The 15,543-nt window shown below is 38.6% G+C and overlaps 1 protein-coding gene across 1 annotated transcript in view; it reads left to right on the forward strand.

Annotated features, from left to right (window-relative positions):
• Window positions 1-598: 598 nt before the first annotated feature.
• LOC144966143 (receptor-type tyrosine-protein phosphatase-like ida-1) overlaps window positions 599-15,543 on the forward strand; it is a 367,489-nt gene continuing 352,544 nt past the window's right edge. The window contains exon 1 of the mRNA XM_078902260.1: window positions 599-1,126. Within this exon, the coding sequence (XP_078758386.1) occupies window positions 1,024-1,126 (103 nt within the window). The 5' untranslated portion in view covers window positions 599-1,023. The remainder of the gene's footprint in view (window positions 1,127-15,543) is intronic.

Below are 15,543 nucleotides of genomic sequence, written 5' to 3' on the forward strand. Positions count from 1 at the left end.
AGGCTTAATTTGCCATCTTCAGGACTGAGTTGTTTTGTTGACTGTTGTTGTTTCTTGAAGTGGTTCCGGTTTGAAGTTAATTAAGAGGAATTTGCGCCGATGATGGCAAATTAAGCCTGAAACATTGATGTAGACTGCCCCAAACATTGTGGTAAATATTTTAAATAATAATTCGCTCCATTACTACATGTCGAGCACTTTTCGTACCATATTTGTATCAAACACGATTCAATAGATAGATAGATAGATAGATAGATTGATAGATAGATAGATAGATAGATACAGAGTCAGGCAGACCAACAGATAAACAAATCGAGTCCAATTCTACCCATCCCCCTCAGCTAACGTTTTACACCTATCTGTTTTTATATGGCATCCACCATGTCTTATTATATTAGAATCTCGTTCTCGTCTATAGATATTGTGTCTATTTTTTTCATCCATTCTGAAATGTCACTCATGATTTTGTGTCGACGTGTGTTGTGTGAGTTCTGTGTGTATTGAATTATGAGCATAGCTGAAATGAAGCAAGAACTCGCGTGCAAGTGGATGGATGGATGTATGGATGATGATGTGAGTGAGAGAGAGAAATGTTGTCACAGGGAACCACGAAGACGGAGCGGGAAAGAGAGAAGAGAAGGAAGAGAGGGAGACAGAGCGCGAGGAATCGGAACAAATCGATCGATAAAAGCGGGTTCCCCCAACGTCGATGCCGGAGTCAACGCGAACAGTGATATCTAAGCGTTCTGATTACATAGCGTTTTCATAAGCAGATTCTAGGGAACGCCAACTCTCTGCGTGAAAAACGTCACCCTACGTCACACAGTTTCCCATGAATATTCATTAGATACCTGCCATATTGGATGTAATAATAAGGGAGGCTGGAAGAACAAAAACAGACTAGAGGGATATCTGCGATCTAGCTTAGGAAAAATGTCGGATATTTGTTCGTCTTTCTGAGGGAAGGATTTTGTTTTCGGTTTCCATCCCTGGCCTTGTGTTTTGGGGCTTGGGGTTTTCAATATGAGAGGATTTTCTTTAATGGCCGTTGTAGTGGCCTGTTTTCTCGGCCAAAACTCGTGTAGCGGTCGTGTTGCTCTCAACCCGTTTCCATTCGGAACTATAGGTGAGTCTTTACACTGCTTTCTTACAATATGGTACTATAGTTGTCATGGATATTGAGGTGTAAACACAAGGGAAGAATGATTGAATGATTGGTTGTTGATATGGATGTGAAGTGGGGGCATGGGTGGGGGCTACATCATCAAAATAAGAAAAGAATATAGAAGAATATCAACAGTAAACATATGAAGTTAATGAATCTATATTATCAATATTAACTGCTGCAGCGATTCAGTCGTCGACAGCATACATATTACATAGAGTGATTCAATGAAGGGAAAGTATTATATGGACATTTTAGACACAACGTTAAGGAGCATAAAATTGAATAGAACCCATTAAGAATCCACATTTTATTGAATCAACGACATTAGGCCCAACATACTATCTATATATATCTAGCTTTGTTTTGATATTCAAGATAAGCCTATCTATCCATTTTTGAAACTACTGTGCCATTGTTTTGGCTTGGCGTCGTGTTGGTGTGTTCATGTTTGTCCATTAGATCCAAGGCTTTGGAATAGTCAACCCAATGGAGTTGGGATTTGTAATACAGGAAGGTTCTAATATATATAAAATGACGGAAATATGTATTATTGTTACTACTGCAACCACGACCAATCATCATCATTATCATCACCACCACAACCACACCCAAAAACAATACAATTACATTTGCTGCTACTGACAAAACAGCAGTGACAACAATAATTACTACTGCTACCACTACTACTACAACAACAAAACAACAACTACTACTACTATTACTACTACTACTACTACTACTACTACTACTACTACTACTACTACTACTACTACTACTACTACTAACACGACAACAGCAGCAGCAACAATAACTGCAACAACAATAGCAACTACTACTACTACTACTACTACTACTACTACTAGTCCTACTACTACTACTACTACTACTACTACTAATACTACTACTACTACTACTACTAACACGACAACAGCAGCAGCAACAATAACTGCAACAACAACAGCAACTACTACTACTACTACTACTACTACTACTACTACTACTACTACTACTACTACTACTACTACTACTACTACTACTACTACTACTACTACTACTACTACTACTACTATCACGACAACAGCAGCAGCAACAATAACTGCAACAACAACAGCAACTACTACTTCTACTACTACTACTACTACTACTACTACTACTACTACTACTACTACTACTACTACTACTACTACTATTACTACTACTACTACTACAACAACTACTACTATTACTACTACTCCGACTACTACTACTACTACTACTAACTCAACTACAACAACTACTACTATTACTACTACTACTACTACTACTACTACTACTACTACTACTACTACTACTACTACTACTACAACTACTACTACTACTACTACTACTACTACTACTACTACTACTACTACTACTACTTCGACCACCACCACCACCACGACCACCACCACCAACAACACTACAACTACCACCACTAATGCTACCATTACAAATCCCCCCTCCCCCCAACCTCCCCCCTCATACCAGGATATTTCCTATTGATATCAATAACACATTGTTTGTCTGTCTTTACAACTAGCTACACACACGTCATATCCCTAAATCCTAGATACTAATACTAGATGTTATCTCGTGTCCACCCCCCCCCCCCCCCAGCAGCGTGTTCAATGATACTCCATAAAACAAGGTATATCCTCCTACCCGCCATATTACAAAACCTTATCAGGGCAATACTCCATTGTAAACCTTACCTTTATCTTATCATTGCGATCCCTCATAGTACTTCTTATCATTTAATTTTACCATTACGTCGCCCAACATATTTCGTCGCCACATCTAAATATAGGTGCGGCTATGTGGTCTAGTGGTATGACACTCGCTTTCGAATCGGAAGGTCCTGGGTTCGAGCCTCGCGCTCGGCGCATAGTTGAGTCCTTGGAAAAGGATCTTTACTCACATTTTCTCACCGTACTCAGGTGTAAAATGAGTACCTGGCCGTTAACAGCGTTGTCTCTGTCCGAAAAATTGTAATATCGCCAAACAGGCGTCATGTCCCGTCCTACATGTTAAATGTTGCTGTTGACCAGGGACTCCTTGTAAAGCGCTTTGAGCACATTTAGTGGATATTGCGCTATATAAAAAAAGCTCAATAAAATATGTGACCCATCGTCTCAAAACGGTATTATGTCGGAACGAACCAGATGTTTAAAAGCCGAAGTAAATGTTAAACTAGTCAAAAATATAAATTGTTGGCATTAGCACCTTACAATATGGCATCCATTCTCCTCAATAAATCATATAAACTCAACACATACAACTGCCTTTGGTAGCGTGGCTCAGCGGTACGGTCTTTGCTTCGTACCCGAAAGGTACGGGGTTCGATTGCCCCCCCCCCCCCCCCCCTCAAACGCTGCGATGTGTGGCCTTGAGAAAGTCACATCGCCTTAGCTCAAATTGCGACCCTGCACTGCCACCACCACGACGACTACCACCAACAACAACACTACAACTACCACCACTTTACATTTTACATTTTAGGTTTTAGTCTTTTTGACACGTTTGGGATCACCTTGATCTGTCGGATTTTAAAGAAACATGTATTTGTCATGGTACAATTAGCCATCAATAGTTGGGTAGCTGGGTCTGTTAGATCTTGCAAAAAGTACTTGGTTATTGACTAACGTCCTGTCCAAAAGGTTGGCAAGCAATCGCTATTGTCCCTTCCCGGATAAACCCTGGCTCCATTGGGCTAATGACTCCACTCTTTTGGACAATTTTGGAATCCCCTTTGTCAGTCTAAATATTAAGAAACAACGGAATCGACCTCGGGCACTTTGATTGTGAAGCGAGTGCTCTATCTCTACCAACTGAGCTGTCGAGAACTATTCAACAGAGTAATGATATATTTAATTGTAAACAACTTCTCCCTTCTGCCACCTCTTACTTATCCGAACCAGCGACCACCTGAGTTCTAGCCCTTTGGTCTTATGCCATGACGTAGAAGTTAGACGACGTCTTTTGTAGTTGTTCCAGGTGACTATAAAGTGTGTTACTGATGCTTGGATTTGGTGGGAGGAGTGTGCATCTCAGGTCTTCAAGAGGTTGACATTCAAGCAAGTGGTGTGTTATTCTGCCACCTCACTTTACATATTAATATAATTTCCACAATCTGTTACAAACTGTTCGTTTTAAAGACGATTCTTTTTTTTTAGTCTAGCTGTGATTTATCATCTCTTCACGACTCTCACCTCCGTTTTTATACTCAAATGTCATAATACGCTTCAACAGTGATGACGTCACTTCCCCCCGTAATGACGCATAATAACTTAGTAACTAGCTCTAAACTATCAGACCAATGGCGGACGCCCTTATGAAAGTGTATCCAGAGGAGAAAAACATTATAAATCTCATCATGTTTTGACCTTTTTACATTCTGATAACGTGACACATGAAAAGTTCTAGCCAGCATGAAGAATATAAAGTACCGATTTTCTTTGTTTAGAACCACGATGGCCGCCGTTGCATGGCGACGAAACATCAGACTATTGAATCCAATAGGATTCAGTAGTCTGATGTCACGCCGCCTGGCAACGGCGGCCATCTTGGTTCTAAACAAAGAAAATCATTACTTTTTATTCTTCATGCTGGCTAGAACTTTTCATTCCCTTTTCATATGCCTTGTGATCAGAATGTGTAAAAGTCAAAACATGATCAAATTAATGGGGTTTTCTTTCCTCTGGAAACGCTTTTATACTCGTCGGAGAAATATTTCATACGGGCGTGCGCCATTGTTCCGATAGTTTAGAGCCAGTGTTACTAAGTTACCATGCGTCATTAGGAAGGAAGTGACGTTACGACTGTTGAAGAGTATTGATATTTTGCATTAAGTTTAAAAACTAACAACACCCCCAGCCAGTTAAAATGTATCTACCAACACACAAAACATTATATAACCTAAAATGGTTCTAGTCTGATTAATACAATTTAGTGAAAACGACTCATATTAATGGCTGGCAAAGAACAATAACAAAGAACTAAATGACGTCAATTTATGGGGCTATGTGGTCATGTGGTATGATACTCGCTTTCGGATCGGAAGGTCCTGTGTTCGAGCGTCGCTCGGCGCATAGTTGAGTCTTTGGAAAAGGCTCTTTACTCACATTCTCTTACCGTAATCAGGTGTAAAATGAGTACCTGGCCGTCAACAACGTTGTCTCTGTCGGAAAAAAAATATGTAATATCGCCTTATCGGCGTAAACGTCTCGTTCTATATGTTACATCTTGCTGTTGGTCAGGGAACCTTTGTAAAGCGCTTTGAACACGTTTAGTGGATATTGCTCTATATAAAAGCTCACGATTTTGTGTGTTATTTTTAAAGCCCAGGTTAATTCTATCTAGGTCTATTCATAATATCGGCTACTTTTGATACTTTTGACTTCAATTTCTTCTTTTACAATCTAAAAATAAGACCAAAAGCTCATACGGTAGAGTCACAATCTCCCCGGCCAGGCGGAGTTGTCGTACCTGTAAGGTCGTGGGTTCGAGCATAGCCATCGTTAAGTTATAGCCCGACACTGAAACCCAAAAAGACTGGCATTTTGACGTCATTAAAATTTGGTTTTTGTACCGCCGAGTGAGTTGTCGTTAGTAGAGCTCATGGAAACAAGTGGTCCCATTGGTTGAACTATTGAATACAAATCACGATTTGTTTTCTTTTGTGGACAAAATACTGGCATTTCGACGTCATTTTTTGGTCCGTGTCAGGCTATAAATTAACGATGGCTACGGTTCGAGCCCCCATCGCCGCCGCAAAATTTTTATTCCCTATTGTCTTATGGCTCTTTCCTACACACTTCAATTCTTTCTGCCTTTAAACTCTTCCAGCCAATACATCATAACATAAGATAATATAATATGTCTTTATCGATCTCCAGACGTTCATTTCGGCAGTGCTTATCTCGTCCCGCTTTCCCCTTTTCTTTTAAGACCCGTAACTCCTAACTCGATTAGCCTATAGGCCTGTCCCAGGGCGTACACTCTTTGCCAAGTCAAATTCATAATTAGTCTTTTGTGCCTTCTTCTTCTTCTTTTTCTTCTTCTTCTTCTTCTTCTTCTTCTTCTTCTTCTTCTTCTTCTTCTTCTTCTTCTTGCTGTTGTTGTTGTTGTTGTTGTTATTTTGTTGTTCTTGATGATGTTCTTTTTCTTCTTCTTCTTCTTCTTCTTCTTCTTCTTCTTCTTCTTCTTCTTCTTCTTCTTCTTCTTCTTCTTCTTCTTCTTCTTCTTCTTCTTCTTCTTCTTCTTCTTCTTCTTCTTCTTCGTCTACTACTACTACTACAATAACAAAATCAACTACAACAGCTACTACTACTACTACTACTACTACGACTACTACTACTACTACTACTACTACTACTACTACTACTACTAAATATATATTATACTACTACTACTACTACTATACTTACTACTACTACTACTATCTACTTACTACTACTACTACTACTACTACTACTACTACTACTACTACTACTACTACTACTACTACTACTACTACAACTACTACTACTACTACTACCACTACTACTAGTACTACTACTACTACTACTACTACTACTACTACTACTACTACTACTACTACTACTACTACATCTTCTTACTCCTCCTCCTCTTATCTTCATTAAATAAATGCAGCCTTGCGTTAAACCCCAGCATCGAGTGTTATTTGAATGGCAGAGTAGGGTCATTTTAATTGATCGATATTTGAAGGACGAGTTATCTGACCAAAATATTAAATACGTGAATTTGCAGAGTACGTCAGTTTCATAGAGGTCTCTGTGGTCGACAAGTGATTAATCCTCCCCTTACAACCCATAGGAAAATCGTCACATTCGTTACGATGCAACCAATAATTTTCTTATTCTGATTTAATTTGGAATAGTTATAGCTATAAAAACTCGACACTGTGCTGCAGAGCTCATTTTTATGAACAAAATATAGAACATTCTCGTTTCTATACGATTCAATAGTCTGATGTCACGCCGTCCGGCAACGGCGGCCATCTTGGTTCTAAACAAAGAAAATCATTACTTTTTATTTGTCATGCTGGCTAGAACATTGAATGCCTTGTGATCAGAATGTGTAAAAGTCAAAACATGATCAAATTTATCTGTTTTTCCCTCTGGATACGCTTTGATGCTCGCCGGAGAAATATTTCATACGGCGTCCGCCATTGTTCCGATAGTTTAGAGCCAGTGTTACTAAGTTACCATGAGTCATTAGGACGGAAGTGACGTTACGACTGTTGAAGAGTATTCCGTTTGAAAAATCTATTTTCGAGTGTTGGGATAGTATGACGTTTCGGGTAGAATTCTGTAAATAGCTGGTCAGGAGAGAGTTAAAGATGAATCAACAAACGACGAGTCCATAGCATCAGTAGTAGTAGTTGTGGTAGTAGTAGTAGTAGTAGTAGTAGTAGTAGTAGTAGTAGTAGTAGTAATAGTAGTAGTAGTAGTAGTAGTAGTAGTAGTAGTAGTAGTTGTTGTGGTAGTAGTAGTAGTAGTAGTAGTAGTAGTAGTAGTAGTAGTAGTAGTAGTAGTAGTGTAGTATAGTAGTAGTAGTAGTGTAGTAGTAGTATGTAGTAGTAGTAGTAGTAGTAGTATAGTAGTAGTAGTAGTAGTAGTAGTAGTAGTAGTAGTAGTAGTATAGTAGTAGTAGTAGTGTAGTAGTAGTAGTAGTAGTAGTAGTAGTAGTAGTAGTAGTAGTAGTAGTTAGTAGTAGTAGTAGTAGTTGTTAGTAGTAGTAGTGTAGTAGTAGTAGTAGTAGTAGTAGTAGAGTAGTAGTAGTGTATGGTATGTAGTATTTAGTAGTAGTAGTAGTAGTACTGATGAAACAATCCCTGGTGCCGTCTCGTTGTTGGTCTCGTTTGCTCTACTGCTACATTCTGAAACAAACAAGAAAAAAAACAAAAAAAAAAAAAAACAAAACAAAACAAAAACAAACATTAAAAAAACGAGAAAAAAACCGCTATAAAAAAAGAATATTATTTTTTAAAAAACGTTTATTTGAAATGTCGATAGTAACCCTCAATTTCTCAGAAATACGCTTCAACAGTCGTAACGTCACTTCCCTCGTAATGACGGATAGTAACTTAGTAACTGATTCTAAACTATCGAACAATGGCGGACGCACTTATGAAATACTTCTCCGACGAGCAGAAAAGCGTATCCAGAGGAAAATAATCGTTATAAATCTGTTCGTGTTTTGACTTTTACACATTCTAATCAAAAGACATATGAGAAGTTCTAGCCAGCATGAAGAATAAAAGTACAGATTTCCTTTTGTTTAGAACCACGATGGCCGCCATTGTTGGGCTACGTGACATCAGACTATTGAATCCAATTGGACACAGATAATGTGTGCATAGATTATTAATCAACGTGCTCACGTAATTCCTGTTGACATTAGATGTTTGTTTGACGGATTATCTGTATTATTTCTTCACGGAACGCCAAGAATACGGCATCTCACGACTTGTTGCGATGAAGGGCGTAAAGGGCATTATCTATATTACATTTCCATGTGCTCGAGGTCATTGGGCACATTGGAATATTATGTGCTCAAAGTGACTCACATAGTGAAAAGTGTTCACAGTTTTTGAAATATCTAACATCACGATTGGTCATTTTGTTCAGCTTGACACATGTGTATGCTTACAACTTTCATCACCAAAGCAGCGTGCTTACATTTCTGAAAAAATATCCAATCGTTGGACAGCAACAAATCATGTGATTGATGACTTGGTTGGACGAAAACATGAATATAGATAGAATGGCCAAGGAGTTCACAACATTGCCATCCGGAAGTATAACGGACCAACACACAAACTCTGTGTAACCATGAACTTTTATAGTCTGGTTAATACAGTTTAGTGAGAACAACTCACAAACGCGGATGGCAAAAACCATAACAAAGGCCTGAGTGACGTCATCTGCATACTATCTATAGATCGCTCCCATTAAATTTCTTAGTTGATGTTATGCGTTTTGGCAAAATACTCACATATTCTGCCCATCAGATGAATTCTACCGATGAACAAAAGGAGTTACAACCTTGAACATTAATTTATAGACTGTTCAATAAGAACAAAGAATGAAGTGAGTTGAATTGTGCCAAAAGACAATAGAGAATTTTTAAAAACTTTGCGGCAATGGGGGCTTGAACCCACGACTTTACTGGTACAACAACTCTGCCTGGCCGGGGAGAGAGTTGACTGTTAAATGAACTTTAGGGAGAACTGTTTACCTGACTGGCTGTCTTAATTACAATAATGAAGATCGAAGTGACGTCATATTCATTCGATCTATCATTATGTGCGGTTATGTGGTCTAGTGGTATGACACTCACATTCGGATCCGAAGGTCCTGGGTTCGAGCCTCGCTCGGCGCACAGTTGAGTCCTTGGAGAAGGCTCTTTACTCGCATTCTCTCACCGTACTTAGGTGTAAAATGAGTACCTGACCGTTTACAGCGTTGTCTCTGTCCGATAAAAATTGTAATATCGCCTTACAGGCGTCATGTCTCGTCCTACATGTTAAATGTTTCTGTTGGCCAGGGACCCCTTGTAAAGCGCACGTTTGAGCACGTTTAGTGGATATTGCACTATATAAAAGCGTAATTTAAAGCTCAATCATAAAACATGCTTGCAACATAATATTATCGCATGGCCCCGGCATGATGTTTTACGTCCATTCCAGACAATGTATCAATGTTCGATGAAACATTAGCAACGCAATTAGCACTTTGTGTAATTAAACCGCAAGCCCAGCTCTACGAGTAATTCTCATTACACAGCTCCATGGTCTCTCAAAACAATGCGCGGGTAGCTATGTGTAACACCCACACACACACAAACACATTACACACATAAGGTGTGCTACAGATGAAATATACATCGTATGCGCTTGGCTAAGAAGCTCATAACATTGCCATCCAGAAGTATAACGGACCAACACACAAAACTGTGTGTATCCATGAACGTTTATAGTCGGGTTAATACAGTTCAGTGAGCACTACTAATAAACGCGGATGGCAAAAAACATTAACAAAGACCTAAGTGACGTCATCTTTGAACTATCTATAAAGAAAGAAACAAGTAAAATTGGAGTCCGAGTCAGTGTCAAATGTAAATGAATTTTGTTTAGATAGTAGTGTGTTTATTGTTCTAAATAATGTAAAGAAATACAACTTGAATACAGAACTGTAGTATTGTATGTGCCTGATTGAAGCAGAGACTCGCAAGTATCAGTGACTTCCTTTCATTGGTGACCAAACACTTTTTAAAGCACACAGTGATTTATAGATAGTTCGAAGATGACGTCACTCAGGTCTTTGTTATTGTTTTTTGCCATCCGCGTTTATGAGTAATGCTCACTGAACTGTATTACCCGACTATAAACGTTCATGGATACACACAGTTTTGTGTGTTGGTCTGTTATACTTCCGGATGGCAATGTTATGAGCTTCTTAGCCAAGCGCATACTATCTATAGACCGATATGAAGTACAATTACTTTAGTAAACAATGGCATGGCTATTATAAACACAATTTTATTACCTATGCCGACACAGAGAAATGTGTGTGTACAATTGTAATGGATCGTGAATAGAGTAATGAAAAAAGCGTGATTTTAATAGAATGCTTACATTAAGAAGAGAAACTGTAGCATTTATACGACAAAAACCACAAACTCTTTGTTCATCATCATCATCATCATCATCATCATCATCATCATCATCATCATCATCATCAACATCATCATCATCATCATCATCATCATCATCATCATCATCATCATCATCATCAAAAACAACAACAACAACAACAATAATAATAATAATGATAATAATGATAATAATAGTAATAATAATAATAATAATAATAATAATAATAATAATAATAATAATAATAATAATAATAATAATATAATAATATCAATAATGATAATAATAATAATGATAATAATAATAATCATAATGATGATGATGATGATGATTATGATGATGATGATGATGATGATGATGATGATGATGATGATGATGATGATGGTGATACTTATATAATAATAATAATAATAATAATAATAATAATAATAATAATAATAATAATAATAATAATAATAATAATAATAAAATGGTATCAATCGTATTATATCAAATATATATATATATATATATATATATATATATATATATATATATATATATATTATTCTATATTATATTATTTTAGTCGGTCAACAAAATGGAAGCAACAAACCCTAGCCTGACCGCATTTTTCGAGGATTGGATTAACGCCTGTCATTGAAAGAAAATCATGTCGAATATATTTTTCAAGCCATTAGCAATATGAAAGCAAAAGTCGACACAAATATACCGACTTTGAAAAAACATAATTTAAAAATTTTGACCAGAAAACTCGTCCTATGAATATCAATCTATTAAAATGACCTTCACCTTGTCGAACATTTTCTAACCTGGGACTTCAAGGAAGTTTTCTTTGATGTCCTAGCTTTGAAATTTTGGACAAAATCGATCGAAATTAATTTGTAGGGAGGCTGAGTTTTCTGGGCAAAATGAGAAAAACGTGTTGTTGATTTTTTTTCAGGGTACGAGAGGAATAATCCTGGTTGATTCCAAATGTCAGAATCATTCTTGGTTTATCTTGTTGGAGTCAACGACTACCGTTGTTACTGTGCCGGCAACAATATACGATTTTTACACTCTTGGTCTTTTAGAATTGGATTCAATAGTCTGATGTCACGCCGCCCGGTAACGGCGGCCATCTTGGTTCTAAACAAAGAAAATCATTACTTTTTATTCTTGGTGCTGGCTAGAACTTTTCATATGCCTTGTGATCAGAATGTGTAAAAGTCAAAACATGATCAAATTTATGTGTTTTTTTCCTATGGATACGCTTTTATGCTCGCCGGAGAAATATTTCATACGGGCGTCCGCCATTGTTCCGATAGTTTAGAGCCAGTGTTACTAAGTTACCATGCGTCATTAGGAAGGAAGTGACGTTACGACTGTTGAAGAGTATTCGGGACGTGTTCCCTACCGCTGCACGACCTTGCGAATGCGCGTTGGGAAGAACAACGTTCGAATTCCAAAACGCAAGAGTGTAAGAAATGTTTTATTCCACCCCTCACTAGATTCCGATTTCGTCATCTAAGCTTGGTGAGAAGTTGCCGGGCTTTGATACCAGTAAGAGGAGACACTGGGTGACTGAGAATCGGCTTCGGTCGAGGAGCTGCCTCACGGCCAGTGCGCTTCATCGGTGGGGTCTTTCTACCTGTCCAACATGTACCCGCTGTGGGCAAGAACCTGAGACGGCAGAGCATCTAGTCGAACGGTGTGTTGTGACGATGCTACCCGGCGGGTTTGCGACGGTGCACGAATGCGGACCAGACTTTGCTGATTGGGTTGATCGTCATAACATAATAGTGTGAGAACCATAAGAGGCTGCTGTCATCTTTGAATAAATGACATGTTTAAACGTACTTAAATAATATTAATTTGTAAAAAATTCAATTTCTATTGAAATTTAACGATCTATCTGATCTGGTGTCGCAAATTTTTATAATGAACATGATAATAATAATAATGGTATAGATTTATAGTGCGCCAAACATCCCTTCATCAGGAGGGCTCTGGGCGCATAACATAGATTAACTTAATAATGAAGCCCTAACACAGTACACGAACAACGCTAATTATACACATAATCAAAAGAAAGCCTGTCGGAATAAGAATGTCTTCAATCGACGCTTGGATTCCTCTAGTGAAGACGAAGAACATGATATCATTACGCGTTACTATTTAAGGAGCTGGGTGGAATAAACCTCATTGTTTGGTTCTCTGGATATAAAAAAAAAAGATCTTTGTTTACTACGCTTCTTGAAATAATAAAAGATTAATAGATTTGGGATTCCGATAGCTCAAGTGGTAGAGCACTCCCTTCACACGCAAAGGGACCGATATCGATCCCGGGTGCAGTCGAGATTTTTTTTCTGGCTCTCCTTCTCCAATCAGCAGTGATAGGGTAGCTGGGTCTGTTACATCCGGCGGAAAGTACCTTGCGAAAGACTAGCGTTCTATACATAGGTTAGCAAGCGATTTCTATTTTCCGTTTCACGCTATAGAAACCGGGGTAAACTCCGGCTCTAGGGGCCCAATTACTCGAAAGGACAAATTTTAGTTTGCGTTTTGAAATGAGGCTATGTGGGGCTATGTGGGGCTATGTGGGGCTATATGGGGCTATGTGGTATAGTCGTATGACACTCGCTCGCTTTCGGATCGGAAGGTCCTGGGTTCGAGCCTGCCTCGCTCGGCGCATAGTTGAATCCTTGGAAAAGACTCTTTCTTTACTCACATTCTCTCACCGTAATCAGGTGTGAAATGAGTGAGTACCTGGCCGTTTACAGCATTGTCTCTGTCGGAAAAAAATAAATCTAATATCGCCAAAATAGGCGTCATGTTTTGTTCGACATGTTACGTGTTGCGTGTTGGTCAGTCAGGGGTCCTTTGAATACATTTAGTGGATATTGCGCTATATAAAAGCTCAAGCCCAAGCGCCAAGTTTTGAAACGTCTAATTTTCTCTGGAAATACTCTTCAACAGTCGTAACGTCACTTCCGTCCTAATGACGCATGGTAACTTAGTAACACTGGCTCTAAACTATCGGAACAATGGCGGACGCCCGTATGAAATATTTCTCCGGCGAGCATAAAAGCGTATCCAGAGGAAAAAAACCCACATAAATTCGATCATGTTTTGACTTTTACACATTCAGATCACAAGGCATATGAAAAGTTCTAGCCAGCATGAAGAATAAAAAGTAATGATTTTCTTTGTTAAGAACCAAGATGGCCGCCGTTGCCGGGCGGCGTGACATCAGACTACTGAATTCAATTCTAAGTTGTCCAAAAGATTGCCTAAAACTGGTAATTCATTTTCCTTCTAGATAGATTAAACTTATAGATTTCCTGAAAATTGTAATTAATTTTCCTTCTCAATGTAACTCGTGAAGCTATGTGGTCTAGTGGTATGACACTCGCTTTCGGATCGCAAGGTCTTGGGTTCGAACCTGCCTCGCTCGGCACATAGTTGAGTCCTTGGAAAAGGCTCTTTACTCACAAGCTCTCACCGTTATCAGGTGTAACATGAGTACCTGTCCGTTAATAGCTCTGTCTGAAAAATATTATAATATCGCCTATCAGGCGTCATGTTTCGTTCTACATGTTATGTATTGCTGTTGGTCAGGGACCCCCTGAAAAGCGCTTTGAGCACATTTAATGGATATTGCGCTATATAAAAGCTCAATTATTTTTTTTTAACTTAGCAGGTTTTGATACTCACCTCCTAAATTTGTTCTATATTTTCTTCCCAGCACTGGCCAATGAATATTGATGACCATAATCTATTTAAGGCATCTGATCTCTGCCCACACAGTTCAAAAGAACCCATCGGACGCCGAACTCGACGCAAGGTCGAGTAACGACTCATATCATTCTGATAAGCCAAGTTGGCCAGCGGCGGCGCATCAGTTTAGGTATCGGTTGCCATGGTAACGACAGTCCGCGGTTTAATGCCATCCCTACCGTATACACACTGAGGCATAATGTATTGATATTGTTGACGCAGGTTTTATCTATTCATCTGGTTTATATCTCTACGACTCTCTACTCTCTTCATGACTCCGTCCGTCTCTATCTATCTGAATATCATATTATCTGGATTATATTATCCATACCCAGTTCACTGCCCTTCTCTGAAAAGACAGGCATTTAGACATTTGGCCAGAAAACTCGACCTTCTAAATTGAGCTTTTATGGACGTGACATCAGACTATTGACTCCTGTTGTAAATGGATTTTGTATAGATAGTTCGAAGATGACGTCATTCAAGTCTTTGTTATTGTTTTTTGCCATCCGCATTTATGAGTAATGCTCACTGAACTGTATTAACCCGACTATAAACGTTCATTCATACACACAGTTTTGTGTCTTGGTCCATTATACTTCCGGATGGCAATGTTATGAGCTTCTTGGACAAGCGCATACTATCTATAGATAGTAGAGTGTATAGTGTTTTAAAGAATGTAGGTAAAATAACAACCTGAGCTTTTTATATAGCGCAATATCCACTAAACGTGCTCAAAGCGCTTTACAAGGGATCCCTGGCCAACAGCAACATTTAACATGTAGGACGAGACATGACGTCTGTTAGGCGATATTACAATCATTTTCGGACAGAGACAACGCTGTTAACGGCCAGGTACTCATTTTACACCTGAGTGTGGTGAGAGAATGTGAGTAAAGAGCCTTTTTCCAAGGACTCA

Source organism: Berghia stephanieae, chromosome 2 (genome assembly GCF_034508935.2).
Source record: "Berghia stephanieae isolate SIO BIC M18660-M18661 chromosome 2, UCSD_Bste_1.3, whole genome shotgun sequence".
Taxonomy (NCBI): Eukaryota; Metazoa; Mollusca; class Gastropoda; order Nudibranchia; family Aeolidiidae; genus Berghia; species Berghia stephanieae.